The sequence below is a fragment of the Typopeltis vanoorti genome, chromosome 19, assembly GCF_054136105.1.
Source record: "Typopeltis vanoorti isolate ZY-2024b chromosome 19, IOZ_Tvanoo_1.0, whole genome shotgun sequence".
Classification (NCBI taxonomy): Eukaryota; Metazoa; Arthropoda; class Arachnida; order Uropygi; family Thelyphonidae; genus Typopeltis; species Typopeltis vanoorti.
Window position 1 is genome coordinate 59,903,027 of NC_143567.1, and position 23,469 is coordinate 59,926,495.

The 23,469-nt window shown below is 35.1% G+C and overlaps 1 protein-coding gene across 1 annotated transcript in view; it reads right to left on the minus strand.

The window, feature by feature from the left end:
• The window catches only part of LOC150096155 (T-complex protein 1 subunit theta-like), a 176,128-nt gene that overhangs the window by 117,553 nt on the left and 35,106 nt on the right, over window positions 1–23,469 (minus strand). Inside the window, exons 3-4 of the mRNA XM_090409473.1 lie at window positions 21,740–21,819; window positions 6,154–6,285 (exon numbers count right to left, since the gene is read on the minus strand). Of these exons, the coding sequence (XP_090265599.1) occupies window positions 6,154–6,285; window positions 21,740–21,819 (212 nt within the window). The remainder of the gene's footprint in view (window positions 1–6,153; window positions 6,286–21,739; window positions 21,820–23,469) is intronic.

A 23,469-nucleotide genomic window follows, 5' to 3' on the forward strand; every position in this document is an offset into this window, starting at 1 on the left:
CCGATCCCATGGAAGTTACTTTAATAATATTAATTTAGTTTGTTTATCAGGGACATCAGTGTGTCAAAGGTACAAATTTCAAATGGAAAACTCGACATGCATGTAGTTCCAATGATATTACTGAGGTGTATTAAAGAGAAGAGAACCTCTACCCTACTGAGCAAAACCATTATACTGATGACACAAATGAAGAAAAATTGAGATGTGACATTTCCAGATTAGAAAGAAATTAGACAATTGACCTATAATCTGACCTAAAAGTTGATAAACATTTACAAAAACTCAGACAAGATAAGAAAAATAAAGAAATTAATAAGAGGCAGGAGAGAATGGAAGTTGGTAAGTTATCAATGAAATACTAAGATGAATAATAAGATAAGTCAGTTGAAACATAAGATGTAGTATGGCAATTCACTAATTAAATTTGCATTTAATGACAGTCACTACTTCCAGCTTCCTGAGAATGAAAATAAAGGATGTGGCTTTCAGTGTCAGATGTAGTAAGCGGAATTGATTGCAAAGGATAGAGTATTTTCAAGAAGGACAGAAGAAATTAGAAGGGAAAGAGGAGGGGGTACTACTACTACTACTACTACTCATGATATCAGATGATCTGAAACCAGTTAGGGTAGAAACTCCTGAAAATAATAATGTTTCATATAGCAGTGAGTTTAGGGCTATCTAGTATGAAGTGGACATTAACAGTATGTACGAATATGGTAGGTATTGGTACTGTTCAGCTACTGAGGACAGTGAAATGCATCACCAAATTACCCTGATAGGTATTAAATGGGTAATCATTATGTATGACTTAAATTATCTAAACATTGATTGGGCAGAGAAAATTCATATGCAACTGATTTGCCACCAGTTGGTGACTGATTGTGCTATACTAGCCTGAGAAGTGGCTAAGTATGAGAATTTTATTTAGGAGAGGTTACAAGCTTAACTACTAAGCTGGAAATTATAACAAACTCATGAGAATACTATGTTTGGTAAGTATCAGTTACTGAATGGAGAGGATATCAGTAGCATATGAGAAGCTTTGAAAAAATTATTAAATAATGTCACATCTGAAAGTGTTCCCAGAGTTCGAAGCATAAAATAGGGTGGGAGAAATGGATATGCAACATTATTAAATGAGAATTCCATAAGAAGAGGATGATGTAAAATGAATATCAAGAGAATAAGGATAAGTGCAAGCTAGAAAATTTACTGAAGTATTATACGGAAAGTTAAGTTGACATATGTAAAGAAACTGGCTATGCAGGCTAAAAAAAACAACCAAAAAGAATTTTATTTATTGTAATGCTGCAAGTAAAAGGCTGAATACGTTGTTACCCTTGTGTGCCAGAAGCTTATATGATTGTTCAAATAACAATTGTTCATTTTATTAAATGAACCTGGTGTATGTAACATAGTGTACAGTGTTACCACTGCATAGCATGAAGAGACATATGCATGAGGAGGTTCTAAAGATGTCACATGACCTGAATAAGAATTTGACAATAGAAACTGATGGGATATTAGCATGCATGCTGAAGAAATTCATAGTTTTAACAGAATGAATACAACATAGAAAAATTTTCTGTTCGAACATGGTGTTAATAATAACTAGTCCATGTCCTGAGCAGAAATCCAACAAATATTTGCCATTATTATTAGCTTTGCTCTTTTCGTCAAATTTTCCCAATATATTTTTGTATGTCTGACAATCATTTCCTACTCTGCTATTTAGATCCCCAACAAGGACCAACTTTTCCTTTTTCATTGTGTCAGTTGCTTTTTCTAAAGCCTCAAAAAATTCCTCCATTTCTACCTTAGTAGAACCTTCTGTGGGACCATAGGCACAAATAAGTCTCATTGTCCAGTTCCCCATTCTCATATTTGCCCACATTACTCTACTTGAGACATCCTGCCATTCAAGGAGATTAGCCTCGTATTTAGTGTTGAATACAATGGCCACTCCTTTTCCTTGATTGTCATTGCCTGAATGTAACATTTTGTATTTGTTGCTCACAAAGATCTCACCAGTTTTTGTCTTTTTTGTTTCAGTCACCCCCATTATGTCGATCTGGTACTTATCTAATTCCTCAGCTAGCTCCATTTCTTTGCCATTCAGACTTCTTATGTTGATAGTACCGATCTTTAACTCTGGTGATGTTGAGTTGGGGTTTGTTTTCAGATGTGTTCCAGTAGCTGACTTTTCGCTGTTCACTCTGGTTCCCTGGTGAAAACAACGGGGGCCTTGTTTAACTGGGCGACGCCCCAGCCGGCATGAAATTTTGTCATGTTGTACTATCATTTTGTAATTTGGTTTAAGCCAATAAGAATTACAATTTGGTTGGCTAAATCCCAAATTGCCAGCCCATCCTCGTTCGTTCGTTCCGTATCCAGGTAGATACCCAACAGGGTGCACCACGAGAAGGATTAGACGTTAGGTCAGAAGCTCTGGTCGGTTCTCGGCATTCCTTTAAAGGGTATGTGGAAGTCTCCTCTCAGTTATACAGCATTGACCCTTAAGCACCCCTTTTGCACTAAATATCAGGAATGTGGCAAAATATTCCCGACTCTATTGGGAAGCTTAGAAATAGAAAAATACTGCTGTAAAAGAAATCAGATAATTAAGGTGAGATGACGACCAAAGATATTTCAGATGTCTACAGTAATTATGCTGAAAAATTACTGAAAGAAACAAGAAATGATAGAACAATGAAATAGTCAAAAAATGCAAACAGGATTACGTTTCAATACTTAGGCAAAAAAAGTATCAAAAGCATGGAATGTGAAAAGGCAGCTGGAGTAAATAACATCAAAAATGCTCAAATATGGAGGTATACACCAGTGGCTACCATGCATAATTCAGAATGCCTGGTCAGATGGTGAAATTCTGGATGATTGGAGTAGACCTCTCATAGCACTCATCCATAAAAAATAGAAATAAAAGTGAATGCAAGAATTTCAGAGGAATTTCCCCACTGAGTATTCCTGGTAAGATCATGAGAAAAGGCTAAGAAAAATTGTGGAAATAAATAAATAAATCCAGGTTAAATAAATCCATTGCAAGTCTGCTGTAATAAATTTGGTATGAAATTTAGCAATAAAAAAGATCCGATGGGCTGTCAGAGAAACAAAAATATACTTTTTACAAAAAAAAAAACCTATTGGAAATTAAAGTAGGCATCTTTCACTACTTTTCTACATAATTTCTGCCACTGTTCAGGCACTTATCATAACGGGATACCAAGAGTTGTATACCTTCGTCGTAGAAGGCTGCCGCCTGTGATGCAAACAATGTATTGACTGCTTCTTTGACCTCGTTGTCTTGAAACCGCCGTCACCAAGGAAAGATTTCAGATGTTTGAACAGGTGAAAGTCGCTTCACATGAGGTCAGGACTATGTGCGGGATGATGGAATTGTTCCCAGTCGAAGGTGGCGAGAAGCTGTTGTGTTACGCCAGCCGTGTGTGGGCGGATGTTATCATAGAATCCCCTATTCTGTCGAATCTTCTCTTCAACTGAACGCACCAAATCATCAGTCACTAAAGATGGTCGCCTGCTACGTTCATCATCGTGCACACCTGTCCTTCCTTCATTAAAGTCTTACCCATCTTTGTACCATTGAATCACCCATTGCGTGCTCTCCATAAACCTCAATAATTAGCTGATGAATTTCAGTTGCTTTAACGTTCCTCGCCTTCAAAAAACGGATAACTAACCTAATTTCACATGCAGCGGGTGATTCGATTTTCTTACATTATAAACACACCAAGAAGCGTACACATTGCAAGAATGTCTGAAAATGGCACCAACTAACGGCTTGCTAATGAATCAACAAACTCAAACTCAGCACACATGAGCACCATTGCAATCGCAGTGCTGCAGTGAAAATATTTAAAAATGGAACTTACTCTCTGGACGTCCCTCGTATATTTGAATTTATTTATTTTTACACAGTCCAGAAACCCTGCTCTAGCGACCAAACATGAACTTTTTCAAGCCATTTCAGGCTTTCAATTAGCAGGGCAATGGTCCCGCACTAGAGCATGAAATTAATTTCCCACCTAAAGACAATCACCAGCATACATGCCCATGGTGGGATTCGAACCAGTGATCTGTTATTTGCAGAGCAGCTGGCCATTTGGCCAACAAGGTTGGCAAAATATTTCAGCTATTTAGGCACAATTTTTAGTGAAGATGACAAATTAAATATGGAAATACACAAAAGCAGCAAAGCGTTGGTATGCTAGGATGTCAACCGAATAAATTTATATGTAGTGTAAGAGGGAAAAAAAATTGTCAAAATACTAAATTTCAGTGTTCAAACCAATTTTATTTGATAGATCTGAGAGCTAGGTTAAAAATAAAACACTTCAATGACAAGACCACAGATATGAGTGTTCTGAAAAAGATTAGGGAAATGAACAGATGCTAGAATCATATTAAAAATAAGGATATCAGGAAGGAACTTGATATTGTTAACATTCAGGAGTGTGTGTGTGTAGAGCTAACCTCAGGTGGGAGAAAGAATGAGAGAGAGAAAAGGTTAGCAAAACAAATGTTATTTGCTAAGATGACAGGAACAAGACAAAGAGGAAGAACAAGAATGAAATATACAATCTGACAATACTGGAATCCTGACATAGAACAGATTAATTTGGAGGAAAACTGCAGATATGAATTTAGTAATGAAGTTATGTAGTACTATGAGAATATCTTGCCTTCCTGTTTTATTGCTTGAATATAATCTACAACTTTCATTAGTTTAAATCAGTATCCTTGGGAGATAGTTCCTTTAATATGAAAAAAAAAAACTATCCAGAAGTTAACACCCTAACCAAATGCTCTCATTTAGTTTACAAAGTTTATATCATACACAATCAAGATTTCTTCAAAAGGGTGGAAACTCATACTAGCTAGCCGAGTCACACTCTTTTCAGCATATTGATATCCTTTTTCAGCCATGGCTTCCGAACCTTTATCCATTACTTGAAATAAACTTAGCCTATAATTTTATATATGGGCAATACACTATTTTGTCTGATGACAAAGTTCTTATAAATTAAAATGAAAGATGTTAATGAACAATTTAGACATATTTGAACCTACTACTAACTCTCTTAATTTTCCAGTGTTTAGTCTATCTTTACCCAAACAGTAAGCTATTCTTTGTCATCCAAATCAAGGATATTTAAGCAACTAAATCTTAATTATGATTTCTCATACCAATAAAACATCCTATTTAAAACTTGCCTCGTATCCCTGCTTGCTCACTACTGTTAGCTATCCTTTCATTTTAATATATATTTATTTCACATATATTTCATAATAAATCCCACCTCTTGTGAGACATGGTTACTTTACAAGTCTAATTGGGAAAATGATAATTATTAAATACTGTTTTGTTCATTCTCTCTGTTAAAGTGCTTTATCCAAATGCACATTTCTCCAATTCATATACTAAACTTGTTTTAGTATATGAATTGGAGAATTATAAATAGAGAATAAACATAAAATTCAGATTATAAATAGAGAACCCAATGTCTTTAAGGAGCTACAAGTGCTATTAACATCAACTTATTTCATTTCACATTCAAGCATTTTATTCTTCAAAGGAATCATGTAGAACTGATATAGTCATACCTGTTTGGAAATTTGTAGGTAGCCAGTCTCTTTCCTTCATTCCCATGAACAGCCTTCGTAGCCATGAATAGTACAATAGAATTCATGGCTACTGACAATTTTCACAATTTCAGAATGAAAATACTGCAGACAATTGCTTTGTGTTCATAAATGTTAACTAGGGCATTATTGTCTGAAATGGTATAAATTCTATGGATGATTTTTCTGAGTTGCAGGGTTAAAAATCCAAAGTTTCAGAAAGAAACAAAATTGCCCACAACAAAGATCAACTAACTCAGGAACCAGGTGAAAAACTGCCTAGAAAAACAACTAAAATCAACTCTTGTAAGTTTTTCTTCTGGCAGTGTACCATTAAGAGACCAGAAATATTGCCACATGGCTACACACACACACACACACACACACACACACACACACACACACACACACACACACACACGCACACACAGAAACATTAAGTTAAAAGATTAGAAAAATTATTAATTTTTATAATTTATATTTTATTCTTACCATGCGAATAAGTTCTTCAGCTTGTTCCAATAATGCTCCAGCAAACATTATAACAAAGTTAGTTCCATCTCCTATTTCTTGTTCTTGCATTTGAGAAGCCAGTACTACAATTTTTGCTGCAGGATGCTGAACCTACATTTGTGAAAAAAATTTTTTTCTTAAATATTCTTAATACTACCCAAGTTCATCATTCATTTAGCAGATTTAGCTAAAAAAACACTCATAGAGCAAGCCAGTTTCATTATTTATTGCTTTTATTCTGAGCAAGAAAATTAGTTATTCAAAAAATATTTAAATTGTTCCATCAAATAATTTTTTTTAAAAAATATCCTAAACAGATAAATATATACATAATGAAATCTGTAAAACCTTTAAATTTGAGATTTCTTTGCTCTGTGAAACAGCAAGAGCTGAACATGTGGCCTACTTATGCACTTAAGTCCATCAGTTGTCATGTGAGCAAGTTCCGATTGAAAAAACAGCAGTTCTCAGAAAATTCATGCTACTTGTATTAAAAGTATATCGTAATTTCATCTTCTCCTTAATGTATTATAGTCAATAACCTCACAGCTAAGTAACTTGACTTTATAGAAACCTAATTATTGCTATGATAAGGTGGTTAAATCCTATCGGCATAGTCTGCTATATCTCAATTGCTTGTGGTCTCTAGATGGCTTGCCTTATAATGCAGGATAAAGAATACCAGCTATCTCTGCATGAGACCAGACAACTACCTTCAGTTGAAAATTCTTTATAAGTGCTTCACATTCGAGACAAAATTCAAACCAATCTTTCCACCCAAAGTGTACTATCATTACTAAATGAGCTAAGGAGGCTTTGTTAACCAGTGTGGTGATTTTAAAACAAATCCTGAAATTAGGATAATTAAAATATTTTTAATATACTTAAATTAGACAGGCATGTACCTCAGGTTCACATCATTTGGTTGATGACTTGAATTTATCTGGTTCAGTTGGCTTATATATATACAGTGGTATCTTGCTAATCCGAACTGCAGTTTGAAAGAAAAAAAGTTTTATTTATTCTTCTTATTATTTTGTGTACTATTATTTTGCCTCCAAACTGTACTCCATTGTTGCAACCAATGGAGCAGAACATAATACAATCCATTCAATTAAAAGATCGTAAAGACCTGCTTTTAAATGTAATTTCCCAAAATTATGACGTTACACATCAATAAAAAATATAAATTTGAAAGACGTAGCATTCTCGGGTGCTGCTGCTGCTTGGGAAGCCTCGAACCTAAAGCAATTCAAGCGTCATGGAAAAAACTGTGGCCTTCTAGAATTTACCAAGATAACAAAAAAGAGGAAATTCAAAACGTGCATAATTTAGTTAAAAATATAAATCCAAATGTTGATATTTCACAAACAGATGTGAAAAAATAAAGAATGGATTACAGGTAGAACCGAAAGTAAATTCGAAATCAAATCAGATGCTGAAATTATAAATATGACGCTACAGAATCAATTAGAAGAAGATAATGACGATAAAGAACTCGAAAAAAAGAAATAAAACATGAAGAGGCAATTGACAGTTTTAATGTGTATAGAATGGGCTAAGCAGAATGATACTCCATTCCACAAAATTTTATTGCTAATGCAGCTCCGAGAAGAAGCATTCGAAAAACGTTTAGCTTCCGAACAAAAGAAAATCAGCGACTTTTTTACAGAGAAATAAAAAAAAATTTTTTGTGTGTGTTATTTTGTGAAACTTTTTTTTGCGTTGTGTACAAGGATGTGATATTTTTTTTACGCAAATTAAGTTATGTACTGAACTATGCAATTTTATTAAATCAAAATCCTCAACAATACAGGTACATACAAACTAAATTTTTTATTAAAATAAACGTGTATTATTTTTTTAAGTTTCACATTACAGTACACTAGCTTTTTTCTATCAGTTACTCCATTTATTTACAGAATTAAATTGATGTACCATTACAATCTGATTATTTTTGTCTTAAATGCTAGTTATTGTTGTCTCTTGGGGGGAAATTCGCTAATCCGAATGAGCGCGGTTTTTATTAGTTTGGATTAGCGAGATACTACTGTACACACACACACGAGGGTGGTCTGAAAAGTTCTCGGCCTAATAATGAAAAACGGATTTATAATTCCGAAATTATTTTTATTTTTCAACATAATCTCCCTTAAGACTAATACATTTATTCCAGTGCTGCTCGAGAGCCATTATGCCATTGTAGTGGTTCTCAATAAGATCTGCAAAATATCACTCTACAGTTGGAATCATCTTTTGATTTGAAGAAAAATGCTGACCAGCGAGGAAGAGTTTTAGTTTTGGGAAGAGATAGAAGTCAGAGAGAGAGAGAGAGAGAGAGAAATCTGGAGAATAGGGTGGATGTTCCAACAATTCATAGTGCAGATCCCTTAATTTTCCCATTGGCAAAGCACCTTTGTGGGCAGGTGCATCGTCCTGATGAAAGATGATTTTTTTTCTTCTGCAAACCAGTCTTTTCTCACAAATTTTTTCGTCTACTCTGGTTAAAACATCGGAATAATACTCCTGGTTTGCTGTTTTACCCTTTTCAAGATAATTAATAAACAAATGCTTTTAGCATCCCAAAACACCGATAGCATGACCTTTCCTGCTGATGGAATCGAATTTGTCTTCTTTGGTGCTGAATAACTGGCTTCTGTCCACTCTTTTGACTGCTGTGTAATGGTGAATCCAAGTCTCGTCCATAGTAATAAATCGATGCAGGAAATCAGTTTTCTTCTTGTTAAAATGCTCCAAGCACTGTCCAGATTTTCATGCAACTGCGTTTTTTTTTTTGATCTGCTGTGAGCAAGCATGGTCCCCCATCTTGCAAAGAGCTTTTTCATTTGCAATTCTTCATGCAAAATGTATCCTACATGTTCTTTTGAAATGCCTACAGCCTCAGCAATTTCACACACTTTCACTTGCCAGTCATCCAATACTATATCGTGAACTCGATCAATGATTTCTGGGTGTTATGCTTTTTGAACGTCCTTCACATGGATCATCTTCAAGGCTGGTACAGCCACGTTTAAACTCGGCAGCCCATTTCTTAATTGTCAAAAACGAAGGAGTTGCCCATAAACTTTTATGAACTTCGAATGAATTTCTTTTGGTGTTAAACCTTCTTTTACAAAGAATTTTATAACCACACGATACTCCATTTTATCCATTTCAAGGGATACACACAAGACTTGCTTCAGACAGCTGTATAAAACAAACTACTTGATAGGACTTGCAATTTTACATGGATGCTTATGACAGATGTACCAACTTAAAAAAAAATCTTGCTGATAGTGTGATATCTATGGCCAAGGGTAAGAACTTTTCAGACCACCCTCATATACATATATATATATATTTATTTATTCTTTTGTTCAACCAAAAATGCAGACTGCAGATGTATTTTGATACATATACAAAAACTACGCATCATCTATGTGGCTACACTATGTAGATATGTGTTCTCTATTTAGCCACATGGCCTGGATACTGTCGACATTTTCTTAACACATTTAATCAACATCCCTGGATCCATTTGTTCTTAGAAAAAGAAAAGTTTCAGTAAGGAAATACCGTGAGTAGACCTATTACTTACTATTATAACAACAGAATTAATTCACGTAAAATATTCTTTATTTGTAGAATTTTCGCCTGAGTATCAGAGGCATCATCAGTACAGGTACAAAGGCTAATTAAACAATAACTGTTATGTTAACAAAGCACCATCTAAGTAGTTCTGGTTAAATTTCCTAAATTTATTTTTTAAAAAAAAATATTTTATTTTTATATATGTATGTATGTACAATTACAAGTTAGGAAAGATTTGCTGATTTATAGAGTACTATCTTCCACAAGGGGGAAAGACATAAACCATCGGATCTGTTTAGGTTAAGGTAGTGAAGTAATGTTTCACTACCCTAACCGAAACAGAACCGATGGTTTATGTCCTACCCCCCTTGTGGGGGAAAGACAAACCATCGGAAACTCTATGTCTAGTGTTGATGGCATGCTCTGCAAGTCCAGACTGTTTGGGTTCAAGGTACTGGATATAGGACTTGTGCTCTTTTAACCGGTTCAGAGCAGATCTCCGACTGTCCAAAATATGATAACCCACAAGAGCAGGGAATCTGGTAGATACCTGGATAGCTGAGATGTGGGAGCTTGTCCTTTGGAGACGTGAGGAACGTGGAGATTTTTCTGACAGGTCGAAATGCCACATAAATATTTAGTGGTTTTAACACTTTAGCTATGCATTCACTAACACCCTGCACATATGGAATAGGTATATGTGTAGGTTCTTCTGTATTTGAAGAGGATGCTGAAACACAGCTACTTAAAGCTCTTTTTATGAAAAAATTCTTATAACCACTGGATATGAAGGAAGAATTAATATATTGTAATTCTTTTTGTAATAGTTCTTCTGAAGAACAAAAGGAGTGGGCTCTATGAACCAGTGTTTTTATAGTACTACCTGCCTTTTGAATGGAATGGTGAGGTGATTCAGCATGATGTACTGGCCAGTGAGTCTCCATCCTATAGACTGTGAATTGTAGGCTACCATCTGGTTGGCGAAGAAATGAGAGGTCTAGAAAGGCTAACTGCTTATTTACTTCTACTTCTAGGGTGAACTGGATCCTTGGATGAAGTGCATTTATTTTTGAGAGAAACTGTTGTAATTCTTCCGAAGTGCTTTTCCATATGGCTAAAATGTCGTCCACATATCTCAATCAAAGGTTAGGTCTGGGTGTAATATTGTCAAAGATACATTGTTCGAAGTGCTCCATGAAGTGGTTTGCAATAGCAGGAGATATGAGATTGCCCATTGCTGTTCCTTTGATTTGTTGGTATAACTGGTTTTTGAAGGAAAAATAACCGGACTTTATTACAAATTCAAATAATTTGACTATATCTGGAGGAAATTCTTGGTGCAGTAATTCAATGCTGCCCACCAACGGAACATTCGTAAATAGCAAAACAACATCTAGACTAATCATAATCTCCAAATCGTCTAGATGCAGATTGGAAATTTTATTTCTGAAATTCACAGAATTTTGATATTTTGTAAGTGGGACAACCTATACAACAGTTCTTAATGGAATTCCTGGCTTATGTACTTTTGGAAGACCATATAATCTCGGTGGGGGGGCCCAAAGGAGGTCTTTAGTGTTTTCTTTTTATCTTCATCCCATATCAATATTTTTTCTATAAGAGCATTAAGTCTTTATTTGACTACCGGTAGGATCTGAAGCGAGGGGGCCTATAAGTTGAATAGTCATGGAGTAACAGTGACATTTTTCTCTCGTATTCTCTTCTGTCTTGAATGACCACAGCCTTCCCTTTGTCAGCTTTTGTAATAATTAGGTTCTTGTTATTTTTTCAGCGATTTCAGTGCTTTTTGTTCAGCGTACGATAGGTTCGGCCATGGAGGCTGAACCTATTCTGTTCGCTGTTTTTTGGGGTAAGGATCGAATACCTCTGTCTATGCTATGGAAAAAATTTATTATGGGTACCTTATTCGGAGCAACTGCAAAATTATGACCTTTACTGCGAGTTGCCTAGACTTGCACTACTTTGCGGGTCACCTAGACTTGCAATACATGCAGGCGCAAACTTGACTTATTTGTCTGTTTGCTTACTTGGGAAATGGAGTAACACCAAGTTTAAAATAGCTTGGCATCTTTAACATATATATATATATATATATATGTGTGTGTGTACAATTACAAGTTAGGAAAGATTTGCTGATTTGTAGAGTACTATTTCCCACAAGGGGGAAAAGAGTAAGTAATATGTCTACTCACGGTATTTCCTTTATGAAACTGATAGACTTCACGGACAGTCTATTTCCAAACAATATGCTAGATATGTATTAGTTAAGAAGGCGAATTGCATTAACAGAATAATATTTCTAAGGTGCTGTAAGATGGCTCAGCTTATTCCTACCTGCTGTAAACTAAGAGAAGTTTTTAAGTCTCAAAGAGCCCATCAGATTTATTTAAAGGCCAGTAGGTCACTGTTAAATTATCAGCTACAAGAAGCAAAGAAATCTCTTGCCCTCTGAACAAAGAAATAGTAGATATCAAGAATGCTATAGAACCAGTATTAGAGACTGAATATTTCAACACCATTCTACGCATATCATCGACATCATACCGAAAGGTTTTTAATGCTTCCGTGATAGATTAAAACCAAGCTTGATTTACTGGTGAGCCATCCCAAATCTAGCAATATTGTCAGTGATACAGATAGAGTGGTGATCAATGTATCCGGCCGGCCGCCCACTAACAGACAGTGAAAGTTTTGTTCTGTCAAAAGGTCATAATTTTGCAGTTGCTCCGAATAAGGTACCCATAATAGATTTTTTCCATAGCATAGACAGAAGTATTTGATCCTTATCCCAAAAAACAGCTAACAGGACAAGATTTGAGTGTGCAAAAATTCTTTTTAATGCCAAGCCTCCTCAGGCGAACCTATCGTATGCTGAACAAAAAGCACTGAAATTGCTGAAAAATAACAAGAACTTAATTATTACGAAAGCTGACAAAGGGAAGGCTGTGGTCATTCAAGACAGAAGAGAATAAGAGAAAAAAATGTCACTGTTACTCCGCAACTATTCGACTTATAGGCCCCTCACTTCAGATCCTACCGGTAGTCAAATAAAGACTTAATGCTCTTATAGAAAAAATATCAACATGGGATGAAGATGAAAAGAAAACACTAAAGACCTCCTTCGGGTGCCCACCGAGATTATATGGTCTTCCAAAAGTACATAAGCCAGGAATTCCATTAAGACCACAGAAATCCACAGAATTTTTTTTTATAGGTTGTCCCACCTACAAAATATCAAAATTTCTGTCAAATTTACTCACTTCTTCAGCTGGAAGAACTGTTACGTATAAAAAAAAATTCTGTGGATTTCAGAAATAAAATTTCCGATCTGCATCTAGACGATTCAGAGATTATGATTAGTCTAGATGTTATTTCGCTATTTACGAATGTTCCGTTGGTGGACAGCATTGAATTACTGCACCAAGAATTTCCTCCAAACATAGTCAAATTATTTGAATTTGTAATAAAGTCCGGTTATTTTTCCTTCAAAAACCAGTTATACCAACAAATCGAAGGAACAGCAATGGGCAATCCAATATCTCCTACTATTGCCAACTACTTCATGGAGCACTCCGAACAATGCATCTTTGACAATATTACACCAGACCTAACCTTTGGTTCAGATATGTGGACGGACATTTTTGCCATATGAAAAGGCACTTTGGAAGAATTACAACAGTTTCTCTCAAAAATAAATGCACTTCAAAGGATCCAGTTCACCCTAGAAGTAGAAGTAAATAAGCAGTTAGCCTTTCTAAACCTCTCAATTCTTCGCCAACCAGATGGTAGCCTACAATTCACAGTCTATAGGAAGGAGACTCATACAGGCCGGTATATCAGGCTCAATCACCTCACCATCCCTTTCAAAAGGCAGGTACTATAAAAACACTGGTTCATAGAGCCCACTCCTTTTGTTCTTCAGAAGAACTATTACAAAAAGAATTACAATATATTAATTTCTCCTTCATATCCAATGGTCATAAGAATTCCTTCATAAAAAGAGCTTTACGTAGTCATGTTTCAGTATCCTCTTCAAATACAGAAGAACCTACACATATACCTATTCCATATGAGCAAGGTGTTAGCGAATGCATAGCTAAAGTGTTAAAACCACTAAATATTTATGTGGCATTTCGACCCGTCAGAAAAATCTCCACATTCCTCACGTCTACAAAGGACAAGCTCCCACATCTCAGCTATCCACCAGATTCCCTGCTCTTGTGGGTTATTGTATTTTGGACAATCAGGAGGATCTGCTTTGAACTGGTTAAAAGAGCACAAGTCGTATATCCAGTACCTCGAACCTGAAAGGTCTGGACTTGCAGAGCATGCCATCAACACTAGACATAGAGTTCAGTGGAACAAGACAAAAGTCGGTTCCTAATGGAATGGCTTTACAAAGAAACATGTGGAACGTTACTTCACTACCCTAACCTAAACAGATCTGATGATCTACATCTCCCCCCCCCCTCTTGTGGGAGATAGTACCCTATAAATCAGCAAATCTTTCCTAACTTGTAATTGTACACACACACACACACACACACACACACACACACACATAAAAAAATAGAAAAATAATTTTTTTTAAAAATAAATTTAGGAAATTTAACCTAAGCTGCTTAGGTGGTGCTTTGTTAATATAATAGTTTTTGTTTAATTAGCCTTTGTACCTGTACTGATGATGCCTGTGATACTCAGGCAAAAATTCTACAAATAAAGAAAAGTCTCCCATCCCTAGACACTGTGATTACATGCCAGTCTGATGGATCCATAGCATTCCCAATTTATAGAAAATCCACACATACTGATAGATATATTCACCAGTAACACACCACTCCCTCCCACCCAACAATATAGGCTTATAAAATCCCTATATAATGGTAAAATTTTCAGTTCTGATAACAGTGCCATAACTACTGAATTTGACTGCAGGGGAAATATTAGAAAGTGATATAAATCTCAAATGCTTTTAAAAAACACTCTGCCAAAGACCAGTGAATTTCCCTATGGTCAAACAGGCACGACAGCCAATATCAAAATTTCTGAACACATGGACTACATCTAGTTCCACCATTACAATTACAGCTGCTTTGGACTTGTTGACCATGTTTGGACACCCACCACAGGATATGCTGAAGGCCATTCCACTTCATTGCAGAACATACAAATATGAGAAGCTCAGACCTAAAAAACCTCAACAAATTTGGGTGCATGAAAATTTGTCCATGTTTCATTTGTCCAAATTTGGGAAGCACTCCTCAGCTCTTCAGCTGAGGAGTGCTTCCCAAATTTGCCAAGACTATCAAATGTCTAGGCCTTCGCAATACAGAATATTTTAGAGAATACAGAGCAATACATTGTTCTGTATTCTCTGATGCTGGCAATCTGACTCTGCTGAAATATAGCAAGTATTAATTAATTTATTGTATTGTAAAAGTTATTGTAATTAATATTCAGTACACATTATAATTTCCTCAAAAATAATAGTTATGTACAGTACTGTATTAAAAAGAAGGATAAATTTGAAATAAGACAATGAAAATGAAGAGCAATGCCAGCATTCTTTGTAATGACAGTTTGATGTTATCATGTACACCTTTTTTTGGGGAGGAGGGGTACATGATACTATAATAACAGGAATTTGTTGAAGACAACATGAAATGTATAAAATTATTTTTATATCAACAAAAACTATCAAATTTTTCACTGCAATCATAAATAAGCACCAGAATTTCATTTTATTTTCTGTGATATTTTGCATATGCAAGAGTTTATTATCAATTTGTAATAATAAATTTCTAGTCTGCTGTCATAAATACTGACTACCCCCCCCCCCCAGACACATATGCTTGTGAAAGCTAAGCCTAGCAGATTTTCAGAGCATTTTTAGGAGATTATTATTACTTGCAGAGGAGAATGCCTGTGCTTCTCTGATGTATAGATAAGCATGTGTTGGCAGTTGTTCATCTGTAATTTGTAGTTTAATTCACAACACTAAAGAAACAAAATAAATACAATATTTATTTAGCTGCTAATACTTTCAACAACATTGACAAAAGTACAGGGCCTGTGATGTATGGCATGGTGGTAACTGAGAAAATCAAAAAATTTAGATTACATTTATAGAATCAATATATAGAGAAATTATACTTTTTTTTAAAAAAACCTGAGGTGTTCATATGTATTCTTCACTGCATTCCTACTGAATATTTTCTTCTACTCTTGCATGACTACTTCTGTCACTCTCATTTAACAATCTTTCCAGGTAATTACTTCAGGCATCCAGAATATCTTTATCTTCAGTTTTTGTCACCTTTATCCTTTCTGATTTCTGCTATAGTACTAATTCCTGTAGATGCCTTTTCTAATGACTCAAAAAATGCTTCTCTCTATAGTATACCTTCCACATAACCAAAGCACAAATAATCTCACTGCTCCAATTTCTCATTTTGAAATTTGTCCATGTTGCTCTGCCTAAATCCAGAATATCTATCTTGAGTTTTAATGTCACCTTTATCCTCTCTGATTTCTTCTACAGTACTCTTTCCTTCAGATGCCTGCCTTTCAAGTAACTTATCTTTGTGTTTTTAATGTTCAATGCAATATCAATTTCCTTCATTTCTCCATAGTAATCACATTTGCCCAAATAAAACATCGTAATTTGACATCGCATTTCTCTGCTGTTAGTTCTGCTTCTTTTCACTGATGATGATGCTGCCTCTAATGATGGGGGTCTTCAATTATGGTGATGCTAAATTTGTTTTGTTTTTGCTCCAGTAGCTGATTTTTCTATATCAGCTACTGGACAGCAGAAAAGGCCTGGCTTAACCAGGCAATGCCCCATTCAACATGATATTCTATCCATGTTCTGCCATCATTCTGTTTTTGCTTTAAGCCAATATGCAATGTAATTTGGTTTGCTGTATCCAAAATAAATGTGAAGAGAGTTCCAGATGAGGAGGCACAACTATAAAAAAAATGTTTCATTTAGTTCGTGACCTAAAGCACAAGTTTAAGCCCAAATTGAACATCAAAGAAGACATGAATGGAGCACTACTAACAAAAGAAATGGAAATCAAAAACAGATGGAAAGAATACTGTGAGGAACTGTACAATAGAGTGGATGAAGAAAATTTGAAAGGGCGCTCTCGACAGGAAAATTCAGATTTGGAACGTACTCCACTTAGGCATAAAGTTGAACGAGCTGTTAAACAGTTTAACAAAAGCAAGGGCCCCAGGTATAGATGGAATCCCAGCAGAATTAAGGCCCAAGGGATGGAGTGATAAGAATGTTTCATAGACTGATTACAAGGATGTGGGAGACAGGATCGTCACCGAGAGATTGAAAGAAGTCTGTTTTCATACCACTACATAAGAAGGGAGATATGAAGAATTGCAAGAACTATAAAACTATTAGTTGAATCTCTCATGCAAGCAAGATTTTATTAAACATCATGCTAAATAGGATTGAAGCAGAGATGCCCGAGGAACAAGTAGGTTTTAGGAAAAACCAGAAAAGGAAAGGGTACCAAAGATCAGATCCTTTGTCCTAGACATATCATAGAAAGTATAAAGAATTCAGACTCCCTATAGTAAATTTTTTTCTTAAACTACTCTAAAGTTTTCGGCTGTGTTCAGCGCGTCAAACTGTGGGAAGTAATGAAAAGCATGAGTTTTTCCTCAATACACTATCAGCTTGATAGCCAACTTGTACAGGGAGCAAAAAGCCATGGTAAGAACTGGTGTTAAATTAACTGATTGGCTTCAGGTTGGAAAGGGGGAGGGGGGTAGACAAGGATGTTTATTTTCTCCTCACTTGCTTAGTATCTATGCTGAGGACATCATGCCTGAAACACTAGATGAGCTCAAGACAGTAATTAGGATAGGTGGTAGATTGATCAGTAATTTGAGGTATGCTGATGATACCGTACTCCTCTGTAATGACAAGGAAGAACTAGGACAAATTCTTGATAAAGTTAATGAGATCAGTAATAACAGAGGACTTCAGCTCAATCTTAGCAAAACAAAGATTATGGTTCTCAAAGGAAATATAGACAGAAAAGTATTAATTATAATGAAGAGCCAACGGCTTCAATTCGGTGACATGAACTTATTTAAGTTAAGGGATATTATATCCCATATTGTTTCTTAGCCGAATAAGAAACTCAAAGAGTTTCATGCTAAATACAGAAACTATATAAAGTTCGGCGATTCCAAGCATAAGCAAATACCTGGATAGTGCAGCAACTGACCCTTGAAGGTAGTGCAAACTGAGGCAACTCATGTAAAAGGTGAAGCAAGCTCCAATCACTATTCTTGATATTTACCCATAATGTGAACTTAACTCCTAGGAGCTGTATTATTGTTCAACATTATGAGAGAAGGTCACTACCCAGACCGGTTTCGGCCTTTTTCGAGGTCTCATCAGTGAATAGGTAGACCATGTTAATACCAAGTTTGTAGCAAACAGAACTTACATCCCTTTAATGAGGTGTCCTATTAAAGTATTAATTATAATGAAGAGCCAAAGGCTTCAATTCGGCAACATGAACTTATTTAAGTTAAGGGATATTATATCCCATATTGTTTCTTAGTGATCGGAGCTTGCTCCACCTTTTACATGAGTTGCCTCAGCTTGCACTACCTTCAAGGGTTAGTTGCTGCACTATCCAGGTATTTGCTTATGCTTGGAATCGCCAAACTTTATATAGTTTCTATATTCGGCATGAAACTCTGAGTTTCTTATTCGGCTAAGAAACAATATGGGATATAATATCCTTTAACTTAAATAAGTTCATGTCGCCGAATTGAAGCTTTTGGCTCTTCATTATAATTAATACTTTAATAGGACACCTCTTGGCAATTCTCATTAAAGGGATGTAAGTTCTGTTCGCTACAAACTTGGTATTAACATGGCCTACCTGCTCACTGATGAGACCTCAAAAAAGGTCGAAATCGGTCTGGGTAGTGACCTTCTCTCATAATGTTGAACAATAATACAGCTCCTAGGAGTTAAGTTCACATTATGGGTAAATATCAAGAATAGTGATCAGAGCTTGCTCCACCTTTTACATGAGTTGCCTCGGCTTGCACTACCTTCAAGGGTCAGTTGCTGCACTATCCAGGTATTTGCTTACACTTGGAATCGCCGAACTTTATATAGTTTCTATATTTGGCATGAAACTCTGAGTTTCTTATTCGGCTAAGAAACAATATGGGATATAATATCCCTTAACTTAAATAGAAAAGCTCTAGAGAAACAAGTGTACCTTAATGGAGAAAGAATTGAGGAAGTCAGCAAGTTTAGTACCTGGGATCTATTATTAATGTGAACAATTGCTGTTCAAATGTCAGAAGAAGATTAGGAATAGTTAAAACAACAATCAGAGACTTGTCTGAAATCTGGAAGGATGGATCTATCTCCATGGGAACAAAAGTTGAGGATTTTGAATGCAGTTGTTTTTCCCACAGCGACTTATGGGTGTGAGACTTGGAACCAAAAGAAGTCAGATAAGAAAAGGTTAGCTGCTTTTGAAATGTAGTGTTACAGAAGGCTGTTAAGGAAATCATATACTGAAAGGCATACAAATGAATATGTGTTAGAAAAGATCAGTAGAACTTTAAGGCTCCTTAAGGATATTGACAGAAGAAAGTTAAAATATTTTGGACACATTGAAAGATGGAAGGAGGACTTATTGGAACAGTAATAGAAGGTAAAGTTCCTAAAAAAAGAGGAAGGAGTAGACTGTCAATGAGATGGTGTGTGTGTGTGTGTGTGTGTGTGTGACCGATCTTCAGAGAGTTGAAGCCTCCAGAAAAGTATATAACAGACTACATGGCAAGGACTGGTGTTGCCATGACTATATGGCATCTATGGATGTCCAATGAACAGATGATGTCTAAAATTGCCAGCCTATTCTCATTTGTGCATATCTTTGCAGATACCTATTAACAGAATGCTCCGTGAGAGGATGAGAAATGGACAGTAAGTCGGAAGCTGTGGTCAGTTTTCTGCAATGTGAACAGTTTTGGTCAGTTTTCTCCAATTATCTAACTTTGACCATTAAGCAACCCCTTACCAAATTTTTTTTCTTTTAAGCCAGATCATTCAGATATTCTCATGTATCCTACCAAGCTGAATTCTTCAGCTAACTTTTTTTCCTTATAGCATACCGCCATAGTAACCTTTCATCTTTAGACATAATACTATACTTTAGTATTAAATATAGTAATTTGCTATATCGATATCATGTTTTTCCATGTACTGTTTTTTTCCCTAGTTATGTATTTATTATGTATTATTTTTGTGTAGTGTATTTTATATATAGTCCTTTCTTACTTTCTGCATTTGATTCCTCTATTTTCCATTCCAGTAATATTGTATCTCCTCAAACCTTCCCCTTAATTGAAAATTTAATATTTGTTCCTGATTTTACAAATGCAGCTAAATTTTTAAACATATACTTTAATTCCGTTCTTTAATTTTTTTAATGATTTATAAAATGTCGAAATTGAATCAATAAAAGCTAAATCCAGGACTTTGCAGTATTGCTGAAGTTGTTTCTGATTCCTAATTGTTCAAAAATATTTTTTAATTTTTTTAAAATAAAGATTGAAACAGTCGATGTTCACTATAGTAAACTAAGAAATAAATGGTTTGAATTTTCGAACAATAAATTTTGTTATAGTGAGCAAAGTTATAACACTTCTGATATAGTGAGTGATATGGTTGATTGGACTGCTGAAAAGTAGGATAACACAGTAGGAATTTAATATTTTTTTCTCTTCCTTTTGAAGAGAAGAAAAGCATTGTTCCAGATTTATGGTGCTATCCTTAATGTTATCAGCCTTCTACCAAGAGGCATTCATTTAGGGCAGCAACATCAAATTCCATGAAATACCAAAAATTCATATTTATAACAGGATGTATAAATTTTACTTAATAGTTAAAGAAATTATTGGTTTCCCATGTGCATAAAAACTTCTACAATCTTCACTTGGTGCCTTTTTATTATCTATACTTCTCATTATATATGCACCCCCCCCCCAATATCAGGACATATCGCCTCTTATTTGAAATACTACACAATTGTTTTCAACTTGGTCTGAATTTGGAACATCATATAATTTAGGATGGAAAGCTTCATTCTAATAATGATCTATTCTACCCTATAATGAATTTCCCTTTCAGCGCATTTAAATTACTACCATTTGAGTGTCTTCCTAGTTATCCTTGTTCAAAATTTATTTCTTATAGAAAGGCCTATACTTCTTCCAAAATAAAGAATAATGATTGAGGATGTACATGTATTTAGAACTACACCAATGCAAAAGGAATTAGTTCATATGCATGATAATTTAAAAAATATAAATACAGTAAACCCTCGATATTATGGACCTCGATTTAACGGGAAAAATTTCCGGTCCGTATGTCACATGAAAATTAACACCCTGTTAATTTTAAAATGCTTTTAACCAAGATTTGCTTATAATTAAATTAACAGGTTATTTTTTGTTATTAATTTCCCTTTATTAAAGATTATTTTCGGAAAAACGTTTATTTATTTTGATATAGATCGCACACTTGTTTTTTTTAGTCTCAAAACCATGGTCAGATTATAAGCAATAATGCATATAGAAAACTTTTCCGTGAAATTAAACTTTTTATAGATACAGTACTTCATTTTAATTACATAAAAGTTTCTGCATAAATAAAAACATGAAAATTAGCTGATTTGTCAATTTTTTAACATATGCATTCGGAAAATCTACTTTATTATATAATGGACTTTCAGATTTAACTGACACCCCCTAGCCCAAATTAGTCTTATATCGAGGTTTTTCTGTATAGAAAAATATCAGTAAATAGCTCTAAAAATAACAATTATTTGTATTTTCTGATTGGCATTACTATATTTCATGAGTAAAGAAATTTTGCATTTCTACAAACCTCAAGCTCTTTAATAATTGTTGCAGCATCATTAGTTACAAACAGTTGTTCTAAATGGTTGATGACCATTTTATTCATGCCTAGCAAAATAAATAAATAAATAATATATATATATATATATATATATATATATATATTAATTTGACTATATTAATATATGTATATATTCATTTATTACTAACACAATGTTCTAACAAAGATGCGCACAAGTTCACACAGAGAGAGAGAAAACACAAGAAATAAGAAAAGCTTCATTGACTATCATCTGATATTGTCATGCTGGTTCAGAATACAAGCGTGTACACAGGATATGAAATTGGAAATGACCATTACTTAGTGCTAAGTAGGATGAAAATGAATATCATATATTGAAAAGAATAGTATGCAAGAAAGTTTTATGAAGAATTAAAGTTGAGCAGCATTTACAGGCAAACTATAGACTTGACTATGCAAGCATCATTGAAGAAAAATATTAAACAGATTGAAAACAAGAACCAAACCTTAGTTTCTTCTTCAGAGTTTGTCATGAGACTCTGACTGATTCAGCTTAGGAGGTGAAGTGTGTGAGGTATGTGGTGAAGCTGTCTGCAAGGATAGAAAAATAAGAACCCTCATGGTGGTCACAAAAAGTTAAGAAGCAGTCCTGGAAAAGAAGAAAGCATACCAAAAGTTCCTACCAAATAAAGGTTGGCAGATGTCCTAAAAGAATACAGAGAAAAATGTAAGAGAGCTAAGATATGTGTAAAAGTAGCTAAACAAAGTTTAGCTACTATTCTATTGACTAAACAATAGTCATGGGAAGATTGGTAAGAATGTGGAAAATATATATCAGTAAGGTGGCAAAATGTTCTAGAAGCTATTGAAAAAGCTAGAAAAATGGAGAGGAGTACTGTAAAAGGAACCAAAAATGAGAAAAGTGACATAAAAACTGAACATAAGGACATCCTAGATGTCTGGAGTAATTAAAGTAATTAAAGAGTTAAACAAAACAAGCAGTGACAGAACCATACTAGAACATTTTCAAGAGGAATAGATATCAATACTTGAGATGGAAAAGGCCATCAAGGTGGAAAGGCAGTTGAAGTAGATGTGTTGTGATTATAGCCTTTCGGCTGTTTAGGGGCAGCTATATACATGCCACCATCTAGGGAAATGACTATGAGCAAAAGTGGTTTCCAGTTGCCTCCCTTGCCATACTATATCCTATGGATGTATCCTGTGTGCGTGTTCATGGGACCGATTTGCCTACTCGCAGGATGAAAAACCCCAGATAAACTGGTGGAAAAACCCTGCTGTACATGCCCAAGACCAGCTAACTTGGCTTTCACTGAGGAAGAACCTTAAGCCCCTCACATCATTGACGGGAATCAAACTTAGGACACTCCTTCCCCAGGCATATAGTTGCGAAGTGCATAGCTCCTATGCTAACCGTGTGGACTTGAAGTAGATATTTGACCAAAAATGCTTAAGTATGGTCAGAAGGTTGAATTCCAGACAATTGGAGTAGAACTCTTATAGTTCCCATCCATAAAAAATGGAATAAAGCTGAAACTGCAGAGGAATTTCTCCACTAATTGTTCTAGGTAAGGTTTATGCAAGCATAATTGAAAAGAGGTTAAGAAAGATTGTGAAAGAGAAACTCTGAGAAGAACAGGCTGGGTTCAGGCCAAACAGAGGTTGTCAAGACCAGATTTTCATTTTATGATAAATAGTTGAGAAATTGTGGGAAT